Raw genomic sequence first — 24,489 nt, forward strand, 5'->3', positions numbered from 1 at the left:
AAGCTATGAATATATTAAAATGTTAATATAATAATTCTTTAAAAATTTACCTCTTATTTTTATTTTATATTTATGAATGTTTTGCCTGTGTGTGTGTCTGTGCACTTTGTGCATGCAATGCCTGAGAAAGCCAGAAGAGGGCATTGGATCCCCTGTGACTGTCATTACAGAAGGTTGTGAATGGCTATGAGGGTGCTGGAAATCGAACCCAGGTTCTCTGAAGAGTAGCCATTGCTCTTAACCACTGAGCCATCTCTCCAGTCCCCAAAATACATTTTTATGAGGTCTCTAAATACCATTTACCCAAAAACCAAAGCGTTCATCCAACTCATTTCATAATAGGCACATTGTTTTATAGGTCTTTAGCCAAGGAAAACAGGCTTACTAGGAATTTTCCAAAAAGCTGGTTGATATTATTTATTATAATATTAGAATTTTATGACAAATGTTCTTCATTCTACTGTATATACAGTTTTACCCCATTTCTCTGCTTCCAGTAGCCTGCAGAGAAACAAAGCTAGCTGGACAGTTGCATGGCCTTCTTTCCTGTTGCCCTGTGAGCATATAAGAGTGGCACATTGGCTGCCCTGATAAATTTCCATGTTCCCAAACAAACTGTATGAACAGAATAGAGGTCATGATGAATAACAAGTGACTGAGTGCCAATCCTGATATTTCTTTATAATTTATTGAACACGAGATAAATTCTTTTCCCAAACAAAACCATAACATTTTGTTGCCTTTTTGAACAAAAATGAAATCAATTATAAACTGAAAGGATTGTGAGAGATTTTTAGTGGATTTGTTCAAATTCAGAGTGGCAAATGGGGGAGGGAGAAGAGGAGCCATGACGGTTCAGATGAGATGTGTTTGCCCCAGTGAGTTGTGGAGTCAGCGAGCATGGTGGTATCTGTGGCCACCATCTCGCCCTGACTGGTGACTGGCGACTGGAGGTAAATAGCTTGTCAGTGTCACCAGGGAGTGGCAGGGCTACCCTGTGTTAGTCAGGAAGGCATCCATCCAGCTCTGCAAACTTTTCATGGCCTTGATGAAGACAGGACAACAGGCGAGGGCCAGATGAAAGACAATTGAGATCCCATGGGTTTTCATGTGGATAGCTAACATGAAATATAAATGATGTCAGTGGACACTGTATGCTGGGAAAAGTTTAGAATATTATAGTCTAGCCTTGTGATTTGGATTTCGGAAGCCCTCAGGTTTTTCACCACATTTTGTTGAGTCAGGCTTTTAAGAGTGACAGAGCCTCACAAGGATGGTGTGAAAGGGTGTGAACAGAGTAGGATCTGTCTCCAGCATCTTCAGGATGGGAAGAGTAGGGCACACTTGTTCACAGTGGCATGCATCCCAGCTGGGATGTGCTAGAGTAACCGTGTTCTACATCAGTGGTTCAGAGTGTGTTCAGGAGACTCAGGACTCTCCCGGACCCTCAGAGTGTTTCCACAAGATGAAAACTAATTCTATCCTGATACTAAGCAACTACCCGCACTGCTCTCCTCCCACTAGAATAGAAGTATGTGGTATCCTAGGAAGTCATCCTTGCTATGCTAGTATGGGAGGGAGTCCCTGTTTTCAAAAGAAAACATTTTCATGCTAAGCTGCTTGATAGAAACACAGCAACTTGGAAGAACATAAAGCCCCCATGACAAAAGCTTTGGGGACTACTGTTTCTGATATCTGATGAGCTTTTGTCTGACACTGAAGACAGGATGTCATAAGCTCCTATCAGCCTCACTGGTACACGAGCACTGGAGAAGTTAAGGACTTGCTTAGTCATTTGTACTGTCAAGAGTCTGAACAGGGATGTTGGGTCCTCATCTCCTTTTCTTACCATGTGATCAGGCACCCAGCCTCTCCGGGAATTTCCAGGAAACACAGATTTGAGCACCAACTTCTCTGAAGCCAGCCCACCCTCCAGGGCATGCCAGTGAGATTGTGTCCACAGATGCTGAGACAGAAAACACACTGAGACAAGACACGCCCGGGTGCTTTGCTCCCTCCGTTCACTCCCAGTGTGCCTGCTCTGTCTTATGCCACATGAAAAATAGAATGTTGACTGTTTTTAAAGAATTTCAAATATTTCACTTTAAAAATCTTAAAGCGCTAGCCACCCTTGAGAATTTGGGTGATTACGTGCTATAGGTTGGTGTACTCAGAGCGAGGCAGCTGCAGCCTGAATCTGCTGCTTCTGCTTCTTTTAGAAGTGAATGGCTTTCGGTGTCCTAAAGACAACCCCACAACCTTATACACAGCTGGGGCCCTCAGTTGTAGCACCTGTGCGTGGGGCCTAGGTCGGGAATGCTCGCTGGAGCTCTGTCTGCAATGTAGCTTTCCAGATTTACTCTCCCTCAGCCAATCATGCCTGTGCCTGAGGTCACCACAGTGTCTCCCTCGGTCACTCTCTGCCATTTTTTTTTTTAATTTGAGGCAGGAACTCTCACTGAAGCTGATATGGATAGCCTGACTGGTCAGTGAGTCCCAGGATCTGTCTGCCTTCATGTCCGCAGGGCTGTTGGGATTAAAAGTGGCGCCCTGTTTTTTTAGGTGGCTTCTGGGGATTGAACTCGGTTCCTCACGCTTGTGCAGTGGACACGTTAGTGACTGAGCCATCTCCCCAGCCCTACCATCTTAGCTTACTTGAAAATCCAAAAGAGCCGATAGAAATGTCACAAAGAAAATTTCACTCTCCTTCCAGACTTGAGCATAGTAAAGACCTCTCTGCCAGTGCCGGGTGGAGAATGAGTCCCTTCATTAGTAAGGCACGACATTCTGATTCATTAAAGAAAGCGGTTCTGCCAGTGAATTAGCGTTATTTTTAAATGTGCAGCCGTGTCTCTTTTTCAGGGGAGTAGTGAAATAAGCACATTCCGCTCACTGCCCTCATTTCGTGTTTATTTTGGTACTGTCTATTGTCCTCATCATTATCGCGTCTGGACCCTTTTACAAAAACTGAAGATGCCTGTGAACCTCAGTGTGCAGCGTCAGACGGGCTCGGGATGGTCAGCCAGAAGTACTGCAGTGGCCACAGTGTTTTGAAAAAAAGTAATGGGTTGCAAATATTTATGCTCACCCCATTTTAACAGCAAGCAGAATTTATCCCAATTTCTAAATATAGATCTGTCTCTTCTCTTCTTTTGCTTCCCCCTGCAGAGCAAATAGGTTTATAAAGCTAGAAATCATATCTCTCTTCTGATCGCTTATGGTGACTGTCCTGTTATTTACGTGCGTAGCGTATAATGACAGTAAACAGTGGAGTGGACAGACGGAAAGACCATAGATGCGTCTACCGTGGGGCACGATGGTTTATTCTGGTCTTGCTCCATGAACTGTATCAAGCTTCCAGTAAGAATCTCCATGCTTCCTAATTTGAGGGTTAGCTGAGAAAGGTATTTTTTGTTTGTTTGCTGGTTTTCTTTCTTTATGAGTGTGAACCTGAGTCTCTGTCTCTGTCTATCTTGTCTTCCCTCCCCTCTGTCTGTCTGTCTCTCTGTCTTTGTCTCTGTCTCTGTCTCTCTCTCTCTCTCTCTCTCCCTCTCTCCTTGTCTCACGTGTGTGTGTGTGTGTGTGTGTGTGTGTGTGTGTGTGTGCATAGAATAACTCCCTTGCCTGCTGACTTGAGGTTAGGAGGCAGGATGCCCATCTACCTAGTTCAGAGTGAACGTATCCATTGAGACTGGGGTGCGAGATGCAGCTAGAGTTTGGAAAGTATCTTCCACGCTAAAAGTTCATATCCTTGCTGCCACGGCATCATTATTTGGCTGTTAGAGAAGGCTCATGTGTGACAGTAGCTCTTAGGCAATGTCTCCTCCGAAGGGGGCATCCAGTTCTTAACCTATTCCTGAAAGAGAAACACCATTGTCCATTAATGCTACTGGAACTAAAGATGAATGGTGAATGGCCTTGATCTGCCAGTAAGCTTGACTTTGATAGCTCATCCTTTTAAAAGGTTCTTTTATATCTATGAAAAAAAGCATGACGTCAAGCCAGGGGGGAAACTGATATCAATATTTAAGCCCAAACTAGTAGGAATTTAAAAAAAAATTGTCCCCTGTGAGAGAACAGCTTTTTTTTTTACACGCATAACTAATTAGCTTAGGTTATTATAAGCGGTGCTGCTGTGATAACGTTTCCGGCAGCGCCTCGGGATGCCTTGTTTATGGTGCCTTCTCTACGCCAGTCGCTCTTGGAGTCGGAATTACAGAAAGTAGAGGGAGGAGGAATAAGTAGTCTGCCCTGTCGCCTTGGCTTGGGGTCGCCCGAGACGTTGCTATGCTGGAAATGCTAGAGTACAGTCACTACCAGGTGAGCCTCCCTGCTTATCCCCCTGGAGCCTGAATGGCATGGGTATACATGGGCTAACTCGTCTCTTCGCTGTTACTTCACTCTGTTGGCAATAAGAACAGATACGCTCTTTTAATGCTGTTTCTTCTCTGATGCCCTAAGAAATAATTTAGTATGGTTTTAGACCTGGGGAACAGCATTGGATTCTTGTTTCCTAGCAGCTCGCTGCATTCCCTCCACCAGCTCTTGTTTAGAGTGTATAAGATGGATTATAATTGACTGTCACTGATTTTGTTTAAGAAAAACATTCCTAATTCCTTGTTGATGTTTATGGGAAAGGACAACAGATAGCATGTTGGCTCACAAATTAATAGCCATGCCTTTAGAAACACATACATGCAGTGCTATGCACTCGGAAGGAACTGCTTCATGTGGATTGCTTTTTCCACTGAGTCAGTTCCTAATTAGAATCTTGAATAATTATATCCTTGTATATGAAAGGAATTAACCTTTAACTCCTTGATTGAAATGCGGCAATGTTTCTGATTATCTTCTATAACCATTCCATAGTAGTTTAGGAATTTTGTGTGTGACTTTTGTGCGTGGCTTGTGTGTGTGTGCGCACGTGTGTGTGTGTGTGTGTGAATGCATGCGTGTGTTTTTTGTATATGTGAGTATGATTCTGTGTGTATGTGTGTATGGGGGTCTGTACACATGTGTGTTTTAACGGAAAGCTCTTCTATTTGCCAAGGAAAGTGAGATAAACTGAATTGTGCATTTTCAAGTTTGTTATTTGAGTTTTCTAAATTCTTTCTGGTGTGTTGGGGGAGATTCTTGCCTCATCGATACTTTCAAATTTTAACAATTATCCGTGAGAAGAAGGGCACTAGGATTGAAGGAGATAAGTAGTTAATTATTATGGAAGTCAACCAGGATAGTTATCACCTTGGGTCCTAAGAGTTCTAAATCCTGGGACTTAGACTCTCAATGTCAGTCCTATCAAAATCCTTTAGCACAGTGCCTGCCCGGTACCGTACAGGAATTGATAATCTGTTCTGTTGGTGGACTGGTCAGTCTCACAATGTATGCTACAGGAAGAGTCGTTTGAAACCCCAGAATAACCCTGCTATCTTCTCTTCCTCCATGGCCATGCTCAGGTGCAGACCCACCTGGAAAACCCCACCAAGTACCACATACAGCAAGCCCAGAGGCACCAGGTAAAGCAGTACCTTTCTACCACGTTAGCAAATAAACATGCCAGCCAAGTCCTGAGCTCACCATGTCCAAACCAGCCTGGCGACCACGCCATGCCACCAGTGCCGGGGAGCAGCGCACCCAACAGCCCCATGGCTATGCTCACTCTTAACTCCAACTGTGAAAAAGAGGTAAATCACGTCTCCTCCTCTGCTGCTTACACTCCATTAACTGTCTCTGGGATGCTCCTCTCTCTCCCTCTGTGATGGACTGTCTGTTGTCCACCCAGTCATCCTCACTGGCCTCTGTCCCCTATTTCCTGGTGTGACCATTTACGTCTCAGCCTCTGGTCAGCAGCGCTAGGTTACCGTGTTCATTGCACATGGCAGAAGATCTGGCTTGCTCTAAGCAGAATGTGGAGGTGGGGATGCTTCCTTAACTCCCATCTCCTGCCTTAGTCGAGTATTCTCTTCCTTTCTATGCCTTCCAATTTGCAAAGCAGTGAAAATGCAGAGAGGAGAAGGGGAGGCGGCAAAGGGAAAGCAAAAATAGAGAAGGTGTGGGGCGGAGACTTAGAAGTTCTGCTGCTGTGAAGGTCTGGGGATTATTTTTATTTTCCGTGGAGTTGGAGAAAGAAAACGCATGGAATGTGTACGGATGGATTTGAACAGTGTGGCACACGCGGACTTGAGAGGAAAAGCAAGGCTTACTACGACATCCAGTCGGTTTCATGATTAATTGCTGCCTGGTAAACCCGTTTTGGTAAAGCTGGATTGGAGACAACACTCAAACCCTCAAGCTAATTTCTGCATCAAAAATTTGGAGCCTAAAAATACCTGGGGGCACTGCTATGATGGGGTGTCTGTCATTTCTAAATTATGAGACTATGTCTCATTTTAGTAGAGTTTTATTATATATCCAAGTGTTTATGTGAGTTCAGAAGTGACTGTCGCATTTGGTTGATTTGAGTCACTGGAGGGACATTTCCTCTGCCCACAGCAAACAGGTTTTACCCACCCCTACCTGTCATAGGCTTTGACCCAAGATTCCCTCCCTTATTCTGTTCCTCGGTTAGCAGCTGCTTGTTCCAAAGCTCTGTCCATTTCGTTGCCCTGCCACTAACCTGTGAATGTGCTGTTGAAAAGGCGTTTGCAAACCCAAGTCATGGGCTGTCTTTGCTTGTGTTTCTGCAGGCATTTTATAAATTTGAAGAGCAGAGCAGGGCAGAGAGTGAGTGCCCAGGTATGAACACGCACTCTCGAGCGTCGTGCATGCAGGTACTGAATGACTCGGCAGGCCGCGGATGTAACACTTGATAATGAGAATCTATATTTGTGAATGATCACACCTCCTGATAACTTCAGGGACTTGTTTCCTCCCATTGATTCGTTTTTCATAGAAAAGGCTATGAACAGACCCATTTTTTTTTCATAGTAACTCATGAATGACTAGGTAACAACTACAAAGCTTAAATGTATGTGCCCTTTAAGTTGCCTGCAGTCACAAGGAGAGGGTAAAATACATATATTGTTGTAAATAAAATGCATGGTGATTTAGTTAATTTGCAAAAATCACCAGCACATGTTTGTGTAGCACTGTATCGGCTTCTAAACCATACTCTGGAAGCCAAGCTGTGTCGATCTCTTTATTGTTTTTGTGAATGGAACCTCCTGCTCCACGTATTATGAAACTTTATTAAGTTAATAATAGCCAATGAGCACGTCCCCAAACAATTGAAGATCATTATTTAAATTCTACTAAGTGAGCAAATGGCACCGTTTATTGTTGTCCTTATTCAGATATACAAGAGAGAATATAATATAAACAACAATTTTTTTTTTGCCTTTCTGTATATAATAGAGCATAGAGTATTTTAAGGATACATCCAGGTCACTAGTTTTGCTCTCCTAAAACTAAAGTCAAAATGTATAAAGGAAAGTTGTGTATGAGTCCCCAGCCTATTTTCCCCTTCATCACCTTGATCATAAAGTCTTCTATGACAAATAAATAAGGCTGGTGTGCCTAGAAATGGAAACTAACACACGGCATCTACTCAGATCTGACTGCTGGCAGTTCCTCAGAGGAATCACTTGGTAAGATCATTCTTCAGAGGTTACTGCATTCCTGACATTCTGAACAAATTGGAAGGCTTCTTGAAACCTCATAGGTCCCCAGTGAGACTGAGACAGTATACATTTCTGTCCCCATTTGATAGGCTGGCACACTGAGACTTCTGACGATTGGAGGCTTTGCCCTTTCTCCAGGAAGAGGGGACAAACAAATCTGAACCCGAGCCTCGTGATGCAGAGCCTCTTTAATGAGAGGAGCAGATGACCACAGGAGTGCCCCTGGCCATTAGATCTCACTGTGAATCTTGCTCACCGTTCAGACCCAGGCACACACACATCAGCTAGCCACCAAACATAAGGTGTTTACAAGGAAATATTCCCACAGACTCCGCCACTGCGGCAAGGCGCATGTAATCACTGTTGTTTATGATGCTAACTGATGTTTTGGTACTTGAGCAATGAAATTGATCTAGTGGGAATGTCAGCTCCACGACTGTAATGATAACCTCGTCCTGGTGCGTTCCTCCGGGAGTACCGGGCTCACTGGCAGCTGTCCAGAAAGGTGCCTGCTTAGCAAGTCACTCTGACATCCTTGCAGCGCCAGCCAGTGGCCAGGGGGACCCTGTGGAATGCAAGGGCCAAGAACCCGCTTGTTTTCCTTCTCCTAGAAGGCTGCGGGAAAGGAAAAAGGGAAGAAGTGGCTTTCGTGCAAGTGGCGTTTCCTGGCTCATCTTTCCAGTAGAAAGGGCAAGCAGTTGAACATAGTGGTGGGAACTCAGGTTAAATCACAGCCTGGCTCTGCTTGCGGGGTGACGCGAAACAGGTGGCTTCTCATTCTCCCACCTGCACGGCAGCTGCCCCGTTAGAGTCCCCTACCTCCACAGGGTGGCTGCCAGAGTAAATGTACCTCAAGGAGCCACCCAAGCTCAGCTCTTGATGCCCAGTAACAGCTGAAATGCTAGCTCTAAGTGAAGCTTCCATTGCCTTCTCTGGTCAGCAGGTTTCAGTAATGTCTTGATTTTAGTGGGGGAGAGAACAGTTACTCCTTAGACACTACCTAAAGATCACTGTTACTTTAGGTAAGAAATGACCCAAAAGGTCCTTTTAGGGTTGGCCCTACGCCTATTTCTCATTCCTTTTTCTCTTCTGTGGCTCTTTTCTCTACAGATGGATGATGTGATCGATGACATCATCAGCCTGGAATCAAGTTATAATGAAGAAATCTTGGGCTTGATGGATCCAGCCTTGCAAATGGCAAATACGGTATTGATGGCCTGTTTGTTTTGTTTTCCAAGAAAATCTCGAGATCGTTCTCTGTGCACTCCCTTTTTCTCGACTCAGTATATCTTCACACAGATTCACTGAGAAATGTATTAGCAATAATTATTCATAAGTAAGTCATTTTGACTTCAGAAGTTAAGAGGCTTACTCAAGGTTCTTAGGAGCACCGTGATTCAGCTCTGGGTCCAAGGAGCCCAAGTTCTCTTTGTTTTTGTTTGTTTTGTGTTTTTCTATTTCAGTCCTGAGAATTGAACCTAGGGTCTCACAAATGCAGGGCTCGTGATCTGTCATTGATCCATAGCCCCAGGTTGTTTTTTTTTTTCTCTCTCTCTCTGGGTGCATGCATGCATGTGTGTAAGAATGAGCGTGTGTGTGTGTGTGTGTGTGTGTGTGTGTGCATGCGTGCATGCGCGTGTTTGTATGCATACACAGGTATGTATGCAGTTATTGAGGAGGTCTGAAGTCTGATTTTCAAGAGAAAATTTCCATTTCGAGGAGTGTTTGAATATATGTAACAGAGACTATATGCTCGAAAATGGTAACTTTTGCACCGTGTGAATTTTTTTGAACACAGTAAGCATTGTTTCAAAAATGCTAAATTCTAGTAGTAAATGCCCTCAGCCAGGAACAAGATATTCCTTATTTATTTATCAACACAAAAATTTAGTTAACTTGGTTTTCTTGTGATTTTTTTTAAATATATAGTAGCAATTTCTTCTTAATCTTGTCTAAGTTGGCTTTTAAGGGGTGAGACTGTCCCTTGAAATCTCAAAACTTTTCCTTAAAGATCTAGTGTTGCTTTCCAGCCCACATAAACTCAGATTGTAATTATGTGTGGATGTGTGGTGTGTGTGGCTGTGCATCTGTAGCTTGTGTGAACACATGGAGGCCTGAGGGTGGCATTGAGTGTCTCCCTCAGTTTCTCACTTCGTCATTTGCTGAGGTGAGGTTTGTCACCAAACCTAGAGCTCCTTGATTTGATTGAACTTGCTAGCCAGCTTACCCTAAAGACCGTCTGTCTTAGCCTCCTGGGGTTTCAGGTTGCCTACTACATACACACACACACACACACACACACACACACACACGGCTTTTATGTGGGTGTTAGGAACTCAGATATGTATGCTTATGTGGCTGGAGTTTTAATCCACTGTGCCAATTCTCCAGCCTCTTATGATCGTCAATTCTGATCAAGGTACCTGTGCCAAACTCTCTCTGTATCCTTTGACTCCCTTGGAACCCTTAGCTCTCATGCTGTTATATCCAATTAGATGCACATTTTGTTAGTAGCCAGAATCCTGGGATAAACATGAATAAGACACTACAATGGAGCTTCCTCTAGGGAATTTACAAATAGACTCAAAGACATGGGAATATTCACAGCGTGAGTTAACGGTGGTATGGTCACTCAAAGAGATTTTGTTGAGGAGGTGATCCTTTTTGCCTGGTAGATAAATACATACCTGGGCACACTAAAGAAGACTGTGAAATGACTTATTTCATAATACCACCAATTTTTAAATAAGTTTCGCAATAATGGGAACCTTTGAAGTCATTGGATCCAAACCACTACTCAGTACACCAACTTCCTCTTGCATATTGTTCAAATTCATACAAAATGTGAGAAACCCTGCTTCTTGGACACCTCAAATAGCGGATATGTACTGGGGGCTAGAGAGATGGCTTAGTGGTTAAGAGTGCTGATTGCTCTTCCAGAGATCCTGAGTTTAATTCCCAGGAGCCACATAGTGGCTCACAACCCTGGTTCCAGGGTCTTAACACCCTCATGCAAACATACATGCAGGCAAAACACCAGTGCACATAAAATAAAAATAAAGGTTATGTACCCACTCTTGATAAAACAATGAAACACAGAGGTTAGGAACTGGAGAAGTAAAACCAGACCTGGGTTCAAATCCAAAGTGTGTTCTTACTCTGTGAGCTTGCATGCTACCTTAATGTCCTTTGTTCCCACATCTGGAAAAGGGGGGGTATTTAAAAAGTTTGTTTTCTTAGCTGATAAAGTATAAGTAACATTCAGCTTTGGAAATAGAAGCTATATTCAACCCTATTGTCTAAATTATTCCTTGTAATTTGTTCATTGCAAGATCAGATACTTTTGATAGTGTTGGTTTGGTCAGTTGATATTTATTAAGGCTCAACAGTGTGCCAAACTCCTTGTTAGAAAAACCCTACTTAATAATCATGGCTCACCTTACAGTGAATTGCACATTAGCACTGGTCCTAGCTTGCTTCCAGCTGCACTGTGCTTGCCAGCCCTTCTACAGACAGTTAATATGACTCCATCTGCTTGTGTAGAATAGGACATACACAGTGCTTTCCTTCTCCATCTAATTGACATTTGTAGGCAGAGTTTTCCTGTTCCATCTGCCTGTTCCCAAATAACAGACATGGATACTAAATATTAATTAAAATACTTGACTGTAAATGAAAGTTTTTGTCCCACCTGGTCCTGCAGCCATTCCGTCCCAAAGAAACACACAGAAACTATACTAATTACACCATTGTTTGTCCAATAGCTCAGGCATATTCCTAGCTATCTCTTACATATTAAATTAGCCCATTTCTATTGTATTTTATTTTACCACAAGGCTTGTGATTTACCGGTAAGGTTCTAACATCTTTCTCTTTTGGCAGCTACGTAGCAACTGCCTGACTCTACTTTCTTTCTCCCTGCATTGTTTAGTTTTCCCGCCTACCTATATTCTGCACTGCCATCGATCAAAGCAGCTTCTTTATTAACCCATAGTAATAAAACATATTCATAGCATACAGAGGGGAATTCCACATTGCTTGGCTAATAGCCCAGGCTTATAACTAGCTAACTCTTACACTTAACACATATTTCTTACCCATGCTTTGCCACATGGCATGGTCCCTTTACTCAGAACAGCATACCCATCTTGCTCTCTCTCTATCTGCTGGTGACTCTCTCATCCCAGTATCCTCAGTTTGGTTTTCCCACCTAACTTTATCCTGCCTTGCTATGGCCAGTCAGCTGACATAACTCCTTGTAAGGAGAAAAAAAAAAACGCCTTATGTAGAGGTTAGAAACAGACTGTCAACGGAGGTTTATTTATTTATTTTTATTCTGTTTTTGCCATGCTGGGAGTCAAACCCCAGACCTCATGCATGCTATGCAGTTGGTCCTACACTGAGCTGTAACCTAAGCCCTTGGGCATACACTGCTGAGTAAGGCATTTGACCTCTCTGCTTCAGTTTCCTTGTCTGTAAAATGCTGCATCAGCTGCAGTTGAATTGAGGTGAGAACTTTAAAATTTCATACACACGAAGTAGCCCAACACAAATAAGCTCCCAGTCAAAGCGGGGACAACCCCATTCTTGATCATCTTGGGGTTCTGTAGTCTTAGTTGAATAACTAAGCAACTGCAGCCTATTCCATTTTAACCGCCCCCCCCACAGTTAAGTTTAACATGAATGTTTATCACTATAGACATTTTCCCCTACTTATTTTCTTCTTTGAAATGCTCTGTTTTAAGTTAATTACTTGTTTAAAAAAGTGGAAGGAACGCTTAGAGAGGGAGCTATCCTAAGGGAATTGAGGTCTAGAAACAACTGTTCCAAGGGCACAAGGCCCTCTTGTGCTCTCACAAACAAAGAATAAAAGTCCTGTTTTCTTGTGTTAACTGCGCAATTTATATTCAGAGGAGGAGATGGGGCCCGTCCACAGAGAAAAACAATAACATTTTACAGTGATCACTTACTTGGAAAAATATTCCTTTTGGTGGTGAGAGGCGCCAGAGCACTCGGTTCAGACCAGGGCTGGAGCAAAGGAAGCAGCACCCTTGCCTTGTCCTCACCTGAGCTGGCCAGACTGTGGCTCTCTGGAGCTACACTACCCTTGAATGTGGAAGTGAAGTCCTGTCCAGTAGGTGAACGCTCTGAATAGAAAGTCCAGCAGAAATGCTGACCAGCCAAGTAAACATGCGTCTCTTCCTGTGGTAGGCCAGGGCTGTTATTTTGACCTGGTTTTGATTTAACTGTGTTTAGAAGAGGGTTTTTCTAACCCAGAAAGTAAACTACAATTTTTTTCCTTTTTCTCTCCCCCTTTTTCGTCCCCTCCTCTCCATTCCTGTTTTACTTTTCCTCTCCTCTCTCCCCATTCCTTCCTCTCTCCCCATTCCTTCCCTCTCTTCTCTCTCTTCCTTCCTCTCTCTCCCCCTTTCTTCCATCTCTTTTCTCTCTTCCTTCCTCTCTTCAATGGCTTTCTTTCAGTTGGTTTGTTTGCTTTTGTCTTTGTTTTTTTTCTGATAGTCTTGAATTCCTGATCCTCCAGCCTTAATTTCTCAAAGGCTGGATCACAGATATGAGCCACCATCCCTGTTTGTGAACTAGTTGTACCTAACAACTGTCTTTCCTTTGTCCCTAACTCATGGTCATCATAAGAGAAGTGCATGCTTATATCCAGTTTGCATATGAGGACATAATGCACACACGGTTTCTATTTCTAGAGCCACTCAGTGAATCTTATAGCTCATTGTTCCCAATTTTTAATTTAATGTATAAGTCCCTCGAAACTTGACTTGTTTTATCAATGTTCAGCCGTTAAGTTCCCCCAAAAAGATTTGGATTTGGGGAATAATTTTTGACTTCAGTTCCTCGTAGCTTTGTAAGTTTCATCTTTCTGGCCCTTTACAGTGCTCTATGCCGACATGCTGATGCCTCCCACTTCACGTTAAGTTGGACAAGAACAAAACCAAACACACAAAGAGCATGGTTGACCCTGAGGTGACCTGTTTCTCAATAGAACCACTCAGCACTGACTGCTAATAACCAGAGTCACCTTTTATCAGAGCCTTGGCTGGAAGGCCTTGAAATGTGGCCCAAGGACATTTTAAATTAGCAGGGTGCTGTTCCTTGGCGCGTGTGCAGGGTGTGGATGTGTATATTATGTTTATGCAGATTCTTTAAGTACTGCCTTCTTCACCAAGGCCTGCCCACGTGCCTGCCCAACCTGCCTGCCACAGTTTTACTGGCACCCCTACCAGAAAGGAGCTTGCTTTACGCCCAGTGCCCTTCAGCTCTATCTCGTCAGCCAGGGACCAGCATCAGAAGTCTTCCTTAACTACCCTACCTTAGTTTTTTGAGACTCCGGACCTCACCAACAAGGCTAGACTGGCTGGCTGCTGTTAAGCTTCAAGGATTCTTCTTTTTCCACTCCCACTTCAGCACCAGGGGAAAAAACATGGATCTAGATTTTTTTTTCTTTTTAATTTATTTATTATGCACCAGATCTCATTATAGATGGGTGTGAGTCATGTGGTTGCTGGGAATTGAACTCAGGACCTCTGAAACAGCAGTCAGTTCTCTTAACCTCTGAGCCATCTCTCCAGCCCTGGATCTAGATTTTATGTGGGTGTTGGGGCTCCACACTTGGGTTTTTATGCTTGAACAGCAAACATTTCATGCGTTGAGCCTTCTCCCAATCCCCAGATCCAAAATACTTTAAAAAACTTTGGTTTTCCGTTCGTCCATCTATCCCTTCATCCATCTATCTATTTATGCAGTGTATGTGCGTGCATGCATGTGTGTGTGTGTGTGCATGTGTATGTGTGTGTATATATATAGGAGGATATGGCTAGAGCACACATGTGGAGGTCAGAGGTCAGTTTGAAAGTCAGTTCTCTTCTTCAGTCATGTGGGTTCCAGGGATTGAACTTAGGTTGCCAGTCTGGGCAAGCGTCCTGACTCACTCAGTCAATTTTACTGGCCCCCTAATCCATAACTTTCTTAGTGTCAGCCTGATACCTTAAGTGGAACTTGACACCTGATTGTATAACATAGGTCACAGTAAAGGAAGCTGTTGAAGTAAAAAAAAAATGTGCAAAGTTATCTTTTGGCCACATTTATAAGATGTAAATGAAACTTAAATAAATTGTATGTTTGTATCTGGGTGCTGTCCCCAAGATAAATTTGCACTTAAACATTATAAAATTTTAAAAGATAAAACATCCTCACCCCTTTTCAAGCTTTTCAAGTGAGGGTAGCTAATCCTGAGTACTAATCCTGTATACTGAGTCACTCCGTGTTTTAATTATACTCAGAGTGGTTTCTGAAAGTAGGTGTTTAATACATAGCAGAGAACATGTGATCAGGTAAGGGAGGGGCGGCTGATGCAGGTGTCAAGGACTTATTTGTAGTCATCTAGAAATGCTGAGGGTCTATGATGGAAGGAATAAGGCACAGCTAACATGTTTGAAATTTTCCAGGCCATAAGAGGAACTTGTGACTCCACCGTGTCCACCTAGCTATGAGGAAATCTATGGCCAACTGGGACATCATTGTCAAAGAAAAAATGAAAATGAATTTACTGCTTTACAATACCCCAGGAGAATCTTAAGAGACAGTGCCACTCAGAGTAGTTAAGTTAGTAAGGCTGCTATGCCTTTCGTCCTTTTCTTAGCCACGGAAAGTTTTTATTAAAGTCTTTGGGCTCCCTCTTGTGGTTCTTGGAATAATTTCAATATCAAGGAAGCCAGCTTTTTATTTTGGCATAAGGGACATGGCTTTACAAAAAGGAAGCATTTGCCGTTGCTTTTCTTTCTAAAAAGAAAGAGCGAAAAGTAGGGAGAGGTGAAGGATGGAAAGAAGAAAGCGAACTTTGATGGAAGTCGCACAAAGTCTTATCTCTCAGGAGTAGCCAGCACTTCTGGGACATCTGCCACTTTGGTAGCAGGTAACACTGGCTCTGTGCTTAGAATGTGCCCACCTGACGGTAGTCAGCATGAGACCATCCTTCCGCCTCTCTGCATAAACAGAATATGTGATTCTGCATGGATGTGCATACTTTCCTGGTTTTAAAACACAGCACTTTATAGCAAAGAACATCCTTCACACAAAGCCTGGAATAGGCTGTGAGTTTTGTTAAAAAACACTCAGCTGTCATCCAACAACTCATTGCTCTTCTTGTCTGTGTCTAGTTACCTGTTTCCGGAAACTTGATCGATCTATACAGCAACCAGGGCCTGCCACCCCCGGGCCTCACCATCAGCAACTCTTGCCCAGCCAACCTTCCTAACATAAAAAGGGAGCTCACAGGTATGTACCTAGCACATATGCCTCTTACCATGATCCTCTGCTTTGTTCCTCAGTGGACAGCATTATCAATGTAGCAGCAGTGTTCTCTGTGCAGCTAGTGCCTGTGGTCCCTGAGGCTTTGTGCAGTGATTTAACATGTGACATTAAGATGTTAGAATACAGTTTCCAATGTTTGCTGAGTCTTTGCTGACCTTTGTCCATGGCTGCTAGACATTCTGGTTGGGGGTGTTAGGCAGTACTGTCCCCTGTAAAGTTCCTCTCCCCTACCCAGGCCCCTGGAGATTAGAGTTGGAGAACCCTGGTTTGAATTTTGCTTGCCATTCAAGACCACATTTGGGATCGAACAGAGAATTTATTTCTCACATCTTTAGATGCTATCCACTCTTTTTACTGTATCATGTATGAGATTTATTATAGAAGGAGAAATAAATCATAAAATGGAGCCATCAGAATGTTTGCTCTAGAGGCAAGTGTGAAATTACCTATCTTGCCACTTTCTTTGATGCTTTAGGGAAGGCATTTGACCAATAAAACATGACAGAAACTGTATTAGAACTGGCATTCTACCATGGTGGATTTTATGGTCCTTGCCCCAAATCCCTTTTTATTATTTAGTTCTTGCCTCTTGCAGAACTGGGGGTGGGGTAAAAATATGGCATATGGATTTGTTGTAAAGATTTCTAGCCTGTCTAAAGATATTACTACAAAAACTATTTCAGAAAATTTTAACAGAAAAAAATTTAAAAAAGGTATCAACTGGGGTTTAATGGTAATTTATTAATAAACAAAAACTATTAAGAGAAAAAAACATAAATTATTAAGCAGCCATGGAAAGTAAAACCTTTTTATCCTTCTGCTTGAGAAAGGGAGAGAGACTGACTTGGATTGACCATCTGAATTTAGCGGATTCTAATTTTAATTCTGTCTACATACATGCATCTGCAATTAGGAGTTTCATGATGACCATGGCGTGTTCTGGGAAGTAGATCACATGGTGATTGTCGTGTGCTATGAACTTCACAGACTGGCGTCGCCTAGACCAAGAAGGCTGTAATATCACCGAGTGATGTAGTATTAATGAACCCACATTCTGTGCAGCCTCTGACTATTGCAGTGTGGTGTGGGTGTTCATATTTATCCTATATACATACAGTTTAATGTAGTGAATAAATTTGTCTCAGAAGCCGTAAGTCTTGCTACTTTGTGGTAAAATGCTACGTCTCTAGTGTACTCCTTCACATAACACTTTTGAAAGGAAAGTAACATGGTATAGTATGTCTTAGAATCTATAAACAGCACGGTTTGATACTTCTATTTGTTCTTCACAAGGCAAAAAAAAATTCTTGACACCTAAATATCACATAAATTGCTATTCAAATACAGCTTTTCAAATGGAATTGGCACCGAATGCATCTAGACCCTTCCTGACTTATGTTTTTATAGACAGACAAAGAATGCATACATAGTAACTCCTAAGTGTCATGGCATACCCTGACAGAACCTGGCCCCACGTCATTCTCATGAGCTCCGAGGCCATGGAGAACAGATTCAGCAGCATCACCCCAGTTTTCATGTCACTGTATTACAAAGTCATAAAAACACTGAGAAGTTATTTGTCCTGAAAATAACTCCTAATCACAGAATATGTTAAGAGCACCCACATGGTGGCTTGCACCTATTCGTTACTCAAGTTTCAGAGGATCTGATGCCCTCTGCTGGCTTCCTTGGTGATTGAACACACAGTACATGCACATAGACACAGGCAAATACTTTTGCACATAAATAAATAAATAAATAAATAAATAAATAAAATAACTAAATCTTAAAAATGATATGACATCAAATCATTTCTATCTATGTGTGTTATTCTTTTTAGTACTGGAATATAGGCTTGGTGTGCTGTGACTTGGTGTCACTTCATCTTGTTTGTGGGAACTTAGCTTAGCAGAGATTTGATATGTGTAGTGTTAGAAGAAGTAGACGTTATAACTTGGAACGCATGTTCTGAAGAGAGGCTTTGTCATTGAAGTTGCTGTGTCCCTCAAACAGTTCCAGTTTCTAATGACTTCATTCACGTGCACAGCGTGTATTTTCCCCACAGAGTCTGAAGCAAGAGCATTGGCCAAAGAGAGGCAAAAAAAGGACAATCACAACTTGAGTAAGTTTGCTTGATTTACATTCATTTGACCTTAAAGTCAGCATTCTTCGTGTATCAAAAAGTTGCTTTCATTAATTTCAGAGGAAAGTTAACTTCTCTAGTTGTTAAAGGTGCATTGAGAGTATTTCAGAGAGATTTTATTTCATATCAAACATGTTTTATATATGTTTGTGTGTATACACACACATAAGTTTTCTAGTTTTGAAGATTTTCTATGTTTCTTTGTGGTAATACATGTAGTGTGTGTGTGTGTGTGTGTGTGTGTGTGTGTGTGTGTGTATTTAAAGGGAGTCTTGATCCCCAGCTACCCAATTATGAGTACTGCTCACACTGTAACATATTAGCAAAAGAGGATTTGGTATCCACCTTTTCCGATGATATTTCAAAGTTTAAAAAAGAGAAGACAAAAGCAGAGGAAAGAAACACATGTAAAGGGCAGAGTGGGTGAAGCAGTTCCCTGAATTTATGATGTATATTTGTTTCTCTAAAATATTATGTAACATTAGATATTTTTATGCATTGGGTTTACTCTTCATAAACGCCTGAAGCCTTGTCCTGGAAAAGCTTATATTTAAGCTACGCAGTTAATAGAGACCCTGCAGAGAAAAGGAAGATTTAGTTAGAGGTTGAAGTTGAAAGTAGCATAAAATTCTCCATTTATGTTTTTTTTTTCCTGAATTGATTTTTGAGAACATGAGTCATATATAGAAACCTTGCTTTTGATTTAAAAGAAAAAAGACAAGAGAAGAGCCGCACTCTGCTCTAACTGCCGAATAAAGACATTGCTTGTTTTCAGTTGGGCATTGCTTTCCCCGACTGTTCCCTGTGAAATTAGGTGCACACAGAGAATGAAAAGCATTGCTTTGTGTGTTTTAATCCATCATATCATAGCCTTCACAGTCTGCTGCTGTTTGCTAGTTATTTATTTGAACAGTATGTGCTAAGAACGTGGTATTAATTTCTTAAAAAAAAAAACCAGTAGTTTTCTACATGACTCTGTTTTGTTTATTTGTTTTCGAGACAGGGTTTCATGACTCTGTTCTTTAGTTGTTTCACCATTGTGTTTTTGTATTGTTGCTAGTTTCTCAAGTCCATTGTCCTGGGAACATGTTATGTTGACCTCCTGTGCACACGAGGTTGACTTCTCTGGGCTGCGCACTGAGACTTGCCCTGGTGAGGCCCCCTGCTCGCGGTGCCAACTCTCATCGCTACTGCTTTCCCCATTTTTGGCTTTGGTTTGAGAAGCTTTTGTCATTTTTACGCTGAAGATCTGAGCTTGCAGCTCAAACATTTCCCCCAGATTTCCAATAATTTTACTCAAAGTCAGTCCTTCTCTTAAAACCCCCTAGAAGTAAAATAATTATGTCGTATCTAAATGTCACATAACTGAAACATAGAAAATGAAGTTGGACCCTGTCAAGAATAGTGCTGTGTTCAAGTCCCCACCAGAGCCCTCTCATTCAAGGTTGTCAGTAAATTGCAGGTGGGGTCAACTCTAAGATGGAGTTCTCGAGTCTTGTCTAACTCCTGGGAACTAATGCTCAGGGTCCTGTTGACCATGGCTCAGCCCTCCCTCCCTAGGATTTAGCTTCTGAAAACACTTGCTGAGATGTGCAAACAGACACCTTCATGTATTTAGTCTTTCTTTCAACCCTTGCAAGTTACCGAGTGCCAGTTGGATACCAGAACCTTTTGCCAAACAGGTTCCCTACCAGTAGGCACATTCAAGTCACACGTCAGGTGCCACATACTGATTACTAGGAGGAACAAGAAGGATGGCGATAGATGTCACACAGGAGGATGTGTGGGTACCCAGGACAGAATCTAGGAGCCAGCTTATCTGTGATAGTTGCCCCGGGCATGTAGATGCTGGGCGATGTTAGGAGTTCCTTTAGCCTTTACCTTCATGTACTTTAGGGTGTTCTTTAAAAAGAGTTTTCTAAGGTTATCTCACTTCTATATTACATATCGGAAGAGGAAGTTCCTACATGAAAGGTAAATGTGGCATCTCCAAATGTCGACAGTGCCAGAGCCCACAGGTGTGCCGGCAAGTGAGAAGAGGCAGGCTCAGGATGTTTTAGTGTAACCTTACTGTCAAGACACTTTGGTTACCCTTCTGTGCCAGGCTCATGCTGTTGCCTGGAATGCAGCAGTGAAAATAATAGGTGAATACTAAGTATTCGATTCAGAGTTTTGTGAGAAGATGAAAGGGAGCCCAGGGAATATAGGGTTGTAAGAGGCATGGGGATAGTGGGTCATTTTAAACGCGACAACCTGGGAACTCATATAGGTAAACTTGAGTTGCTCCTTACAGGGGGAAATGGCTCTTTAAAGACCTGGAGGAAGAGTGTTCTGGGCAAATGGGAGCACATTTGAATGTGGCCAATGCATATCTGGCTTGGGTGTGGAAATAGTGGAGCCAGCAGGGACAAAGCAGAAAGAACACAGCTGAAGGGCCAGGAAAGATGCTGTCACACTGCAAGAGGAGCAAAAAGTGCTACTGGCAGGGCAGGGCCCACCGGATCCTTGGAGGATACCTCAAGGACTTAACTTTTCCTTGGATGAAATGGGAAGTGATAGGGGTTGGGTTAAGGGTTGACATGACCTCACTTAGGAATCCTGATAGCCCGTGTGACATAGATCACAGGATGGAGATGCTCTTAGGATGCACAATGTAGCGAAATGGTGTGCGTTGTCCTGTATGGTAGTTACTTGCCATTCAATGCCTAGAGCATCTGGACTGTGGGTAGCTCAAATTGGGCCACACTGGCCTGGGAACCAGGCTGAGAAGACACTTGCCTAGCACATATATATGCTGAAGTGTAAAATATTTTGATTTCAAAAGCTTAGTGTGAAGAAAAGAATGTACGCCTTCTAATTTAATTTTCAAGATTTATTTCCTGCTAAAATGATGATGGCTTATGGAGAATGGATTTAATGAAATATTAAAGTTAATCTAATGTCTTTCTTTCTACTAGTTTAGCATGACCACTAAGGAATCTAAAACTACATATGTAACTTGTATATTTATTTTTGTCAGTCCTTGGCTGGAGGAGTTGTTTTTGTGTATTCCGTGAGCAAAAACAAACATTTTGCTATTTTAAGTGATAAAAGGAAATCAAAATCAGAGCGGTTTCCTGCGATTAGTAAAAGTTATGTAAAACTCAAGGTTCACCATTAAAAGTAATCTGCTGCTGTGCCTGAGCAGGCGTGTGCTGCCCAACCAGTGGGAAATTGGGGCCGCTGGATTTTTAACTGTGCACATCTTGTCAGTGCAAATTTGTTTTCTCTCTCGTTAAACAAGCACAATGCAGATTCGTCCGATTTTGTTGTGTAGCTGAGGATGCAGCCCAGATTTTCAGGGTTAGTACAGAATCCAGTGGGGAACTGCAGAGCTCAGAGCTTTGTAAATGAGAGCACTCCTAAAGCAGCTCGTTTCTTCTTAACGTTCATTACCCTCTAGCATCCCAAAGTAAGATAAGCACAGGGGGACGCAGGTTCAAGTTTACATTGTCCTGGCGGGTAAGGTCAGTGTGCACGTGCCTTTAACGAGATGTGCTGAACGCCGGTGTGCCGCCGCTACTAATGGCCCTCTCCTATGCTCTTTTCTTGAAGTTGAACGAAGAAGAAGATTTAACATAAATGACCGCATTAAAGAACTAGGTACTTTGATTCCCAAGTCAAATGATCCGTGAGTACAATTGCATGTTAATCTGCATCATATATTTTCACACCTTTCCGTTTTCTCATATGTTGCAAGATATTCTCGTAGAGAAGTTAAAGAACTCCCCTCGTCCTTTGCTTCCTTTGCCTAAGCATTTCCTTTGGTTAATTTCACCAAACTAAGGTTTCTGGAGAAATGAACTGAATTGTACAAAGGGATATTTGAACGGAGATAGTTAGCTCTGCTTGTGAGGAATGGAATATATGAGATTCTGAGACCTTGGCAGAAAATTTTGAGCTTTGAGCACCGGGGGCGGGGTGGAGCATCTTTCATGGTCATGCATAGAAGATCCCAATAGCTGTTAAGGCAAGATGTGTGGTGCATGTGACCCTCCGCTATGGACGATCTCTAGGGCTCTGATGCGCAGAGACTGGAAATGTCAAGTTCAATGATACTGGAAAGACAAAGGGTCAGTTGTTTTTATGAAAACTTGCATATTCTTTGTGTGCTTTACCAATCTCGGGGGGAAAAAAAGCAATGGTTAATCCTCTTACGAACTACAAGTCAGCTGATCTCTGTTTCAGTCTTTGGTCCCCCCCCCCCCCCCGCGCCTCCCCTCTCGGAGATAACAGCTAACAGATAATTTCCAAGTCTTTCCTACCATGTTATCTGCCACGTCAGCAAACTGGTCAACAAATATACAATTTTTATCCATTAGAAACTGGCCCATTTGAGGTAAAGGGCTGGGGGAAGTATATATTTTAATGGCCCCCACAGGCATTCTATGAAATTAGCCTTTGAATATGACCTTTTAGCTATCTAATAAAAAGTAAAGATGCAATCAAGCATTATTCATGCAAGGCTTATTAAATTCACGATTCACATTATTGTCGCGGAATTTGTAGCAAAATAAAATAAAACCCTTACCTATTGTGAGGTGGTTTTGATGAATGTTCTCAGTTTCCGTCTTCTAACGCTGTGCTTTCCCAGGCTTCAAGGAGAGGCATTTTCAAGCTGGAAGCATCCAGATTCTCAGTTGTGCAGCACAAATTTATCCTCCTAAAGGCTGTGACCTTCATTTCTTCTAGTCAGTCTTGCATGATGGTTGAAATTGAATTCCCATTTCCTGTTCTTTATCAGCTTTCCCTTTTCTAGCATATTCTTTGAAAACTGTAGTGCGCAAATGTCTTCAGTAACAGAATATGAAGTTATGGGCCCTAGTGAGCTTGGATTTGCATGTCCCCTCCATTGTAGTAGAGTGCTTACATGTTTAGAGCCTGAGCTGATAGGGAGCTGGCGTGGTAGACACTGTCTCAACATAAAACAGGCTGTAATATGGATAGTGGTTTTCCATAGCCAGGTTTCTAGAGTGTGCCTTGGAACCTAAATAGAGACACACTTTACCTGACTAGTGTCCCAGCACATGCCCACTCCTCCCCCAAAACAAGTGAGCTTTCGTTGATTTTATATATTTGGAAAGTATATATACCTGTGCATGGAAACGGGTTCCTCTAATTATCCAAAATGCAATATTTGAATCTATTTAAGCCAAAAAACATACTTGATTAGTCTCATAAGGAAGTACACCCCAGATAGACATTCTTCTTGAGAACTGAGTGACCTGTGGCTTGGCTTGAAAAGCCCGGCTCTGACTTTTCACTGTGGCATCCCGTATAAGGCAGCCTCCATTATAGTTGTGTTTCTGCTGGCCGCTACAGCTTTTGCTATTTTAATTTTTAGCCTTGAGAATTATTTCCTGTGTTCACTCTGGGTGTCCTGGGGCACCTTTTAGTATCCAGACACTGGAGACCCACGGGAGCTGTTGCTATCCTTCTCTCTGGAGAAGACCTGTTTTTTCCCTCAGCCAACCAATGTTAGGATCAGTTACTAGGTGGCTTGTTTTAGTGGCCTCCCACTCATCTATTCCATGGGCCACTTCTGATCTGCTCTTAGTAGCTATCGGTGATGGGGTTGATGGTTCTATTTATATCAGGTAAAATATAGGTCTTCATTTGATCGTCCTCATTGCCATCACTGTGTTGAGATTATTTACAAAAGAGATTAGAAAGACCACTTCCTCAAATTTAGTTCATTCTTTATTGTTTGTTCTGGGGCGTTCAGATTTTTAGGGTGACATTGTCGTAGTTTGCTTTCTGTTGCTGTGGTAAACACTGACCAAAAGCATCTCAGGAAGGTCATTTTTATTTGGATTTCATGTTCCGATCATAGTCCATTACTGAAGGAAGTCAAGGCAGGGACCTGGAAGCAGGAACTGAGGAAGAGGTATGCAGAAATGCTGCTACCTGGCTTGCTCTGCATAGCTTGCGCGGCCTGTTTTCTCTCCAAGGACCACCTTCATGGGGTGACAGAGCCCACAATAGTCTGGGCCCTCCCACATCCATCATTGATCGGGAAAATACCCCCACACGTTTGTTGTATGCAGGCCAGTCTGATGGAGGCATTTTCTCAACTGAAATTTCCTCTTCCCAGATAACCCTAGCTCATGTTGAGTTGACCAAGATCTAACCAGCATGGCTTTTGTCCACATTTCGTTGATGATGATAATTTTCTTGTATGAGTACACTGGAGCTACAGTGAGGAAACTGAGAGTCACATCTGTTGGCAGCTGTTGAGATTGGGATTTCAGGATGGCATCTCTCTAGGCTTCACACCCTGGCTGTGCAGTTATTGTTCGAGTATTGATTAGCATTCTCAAGATCCTATAGAGCATCTCCTTTGATTCC

At 42.5% G+C, this 24,489-nt stretch overlaps 1 protein-coding gene across 7 annotated transcripts in view; it reads left to right on the top strand.

Moving 5' to 3' along the window:
• The window catches only part of Mitf (melanocyte inducing transcription factor), a 222,273-nt gene that overhangs the window by 189,366 nt on the left and 8,418 nt on the right, over positions 1–24,489 (top strand). For 4 of the 7 annotated variants that reach the window (XM_041642001.1, XM_041642056.1, XM_041642048.1 and 1 more), the window contains exons 3-8: positions 5,457–5,684; positions 6,687–6,770; positions 8,730–8,825; positions 15,806–15,923; positions 18,007–18,081; positions 21,697–21,772. In XM_041642001.1, coding sequence (XP_041497935.1) covers positions 5,457–5,684; positions 6,687–6,770; positions 8,730–8,825; positions 15,806–15,923; positions 18,007–18,081; positions 21,697–21,772 — 677 coding nt within the window. The remainder of the gene's footprint in view (positions 1–5,456; positions 5,685–6,686; positions 6,771–8,729; positions 8,826–15,805; positions 15,924–18,006; positions 18,082–21,696; positions 21,773–24,489) is intronic. The other 3 variants (XM_041642012.1, XM_041642030.1, XM_041642039.1) reach the window with 3 other exon arrangements.

Source organism: Microtus oregoni, unplaced genomic scaffold, assembly GCF_018167655.1.
Source record: "Microtus oregoni isolate MIOR12 unplaced genomic scaffold, Mior012 000002F_ref0000024, whole genome shotgun sequence".
NCBI lineage: Eukaryota > Metazoa > Chordata > Mammalia > Rodentia > Cricetidae > Microtus > Microtus oregoni.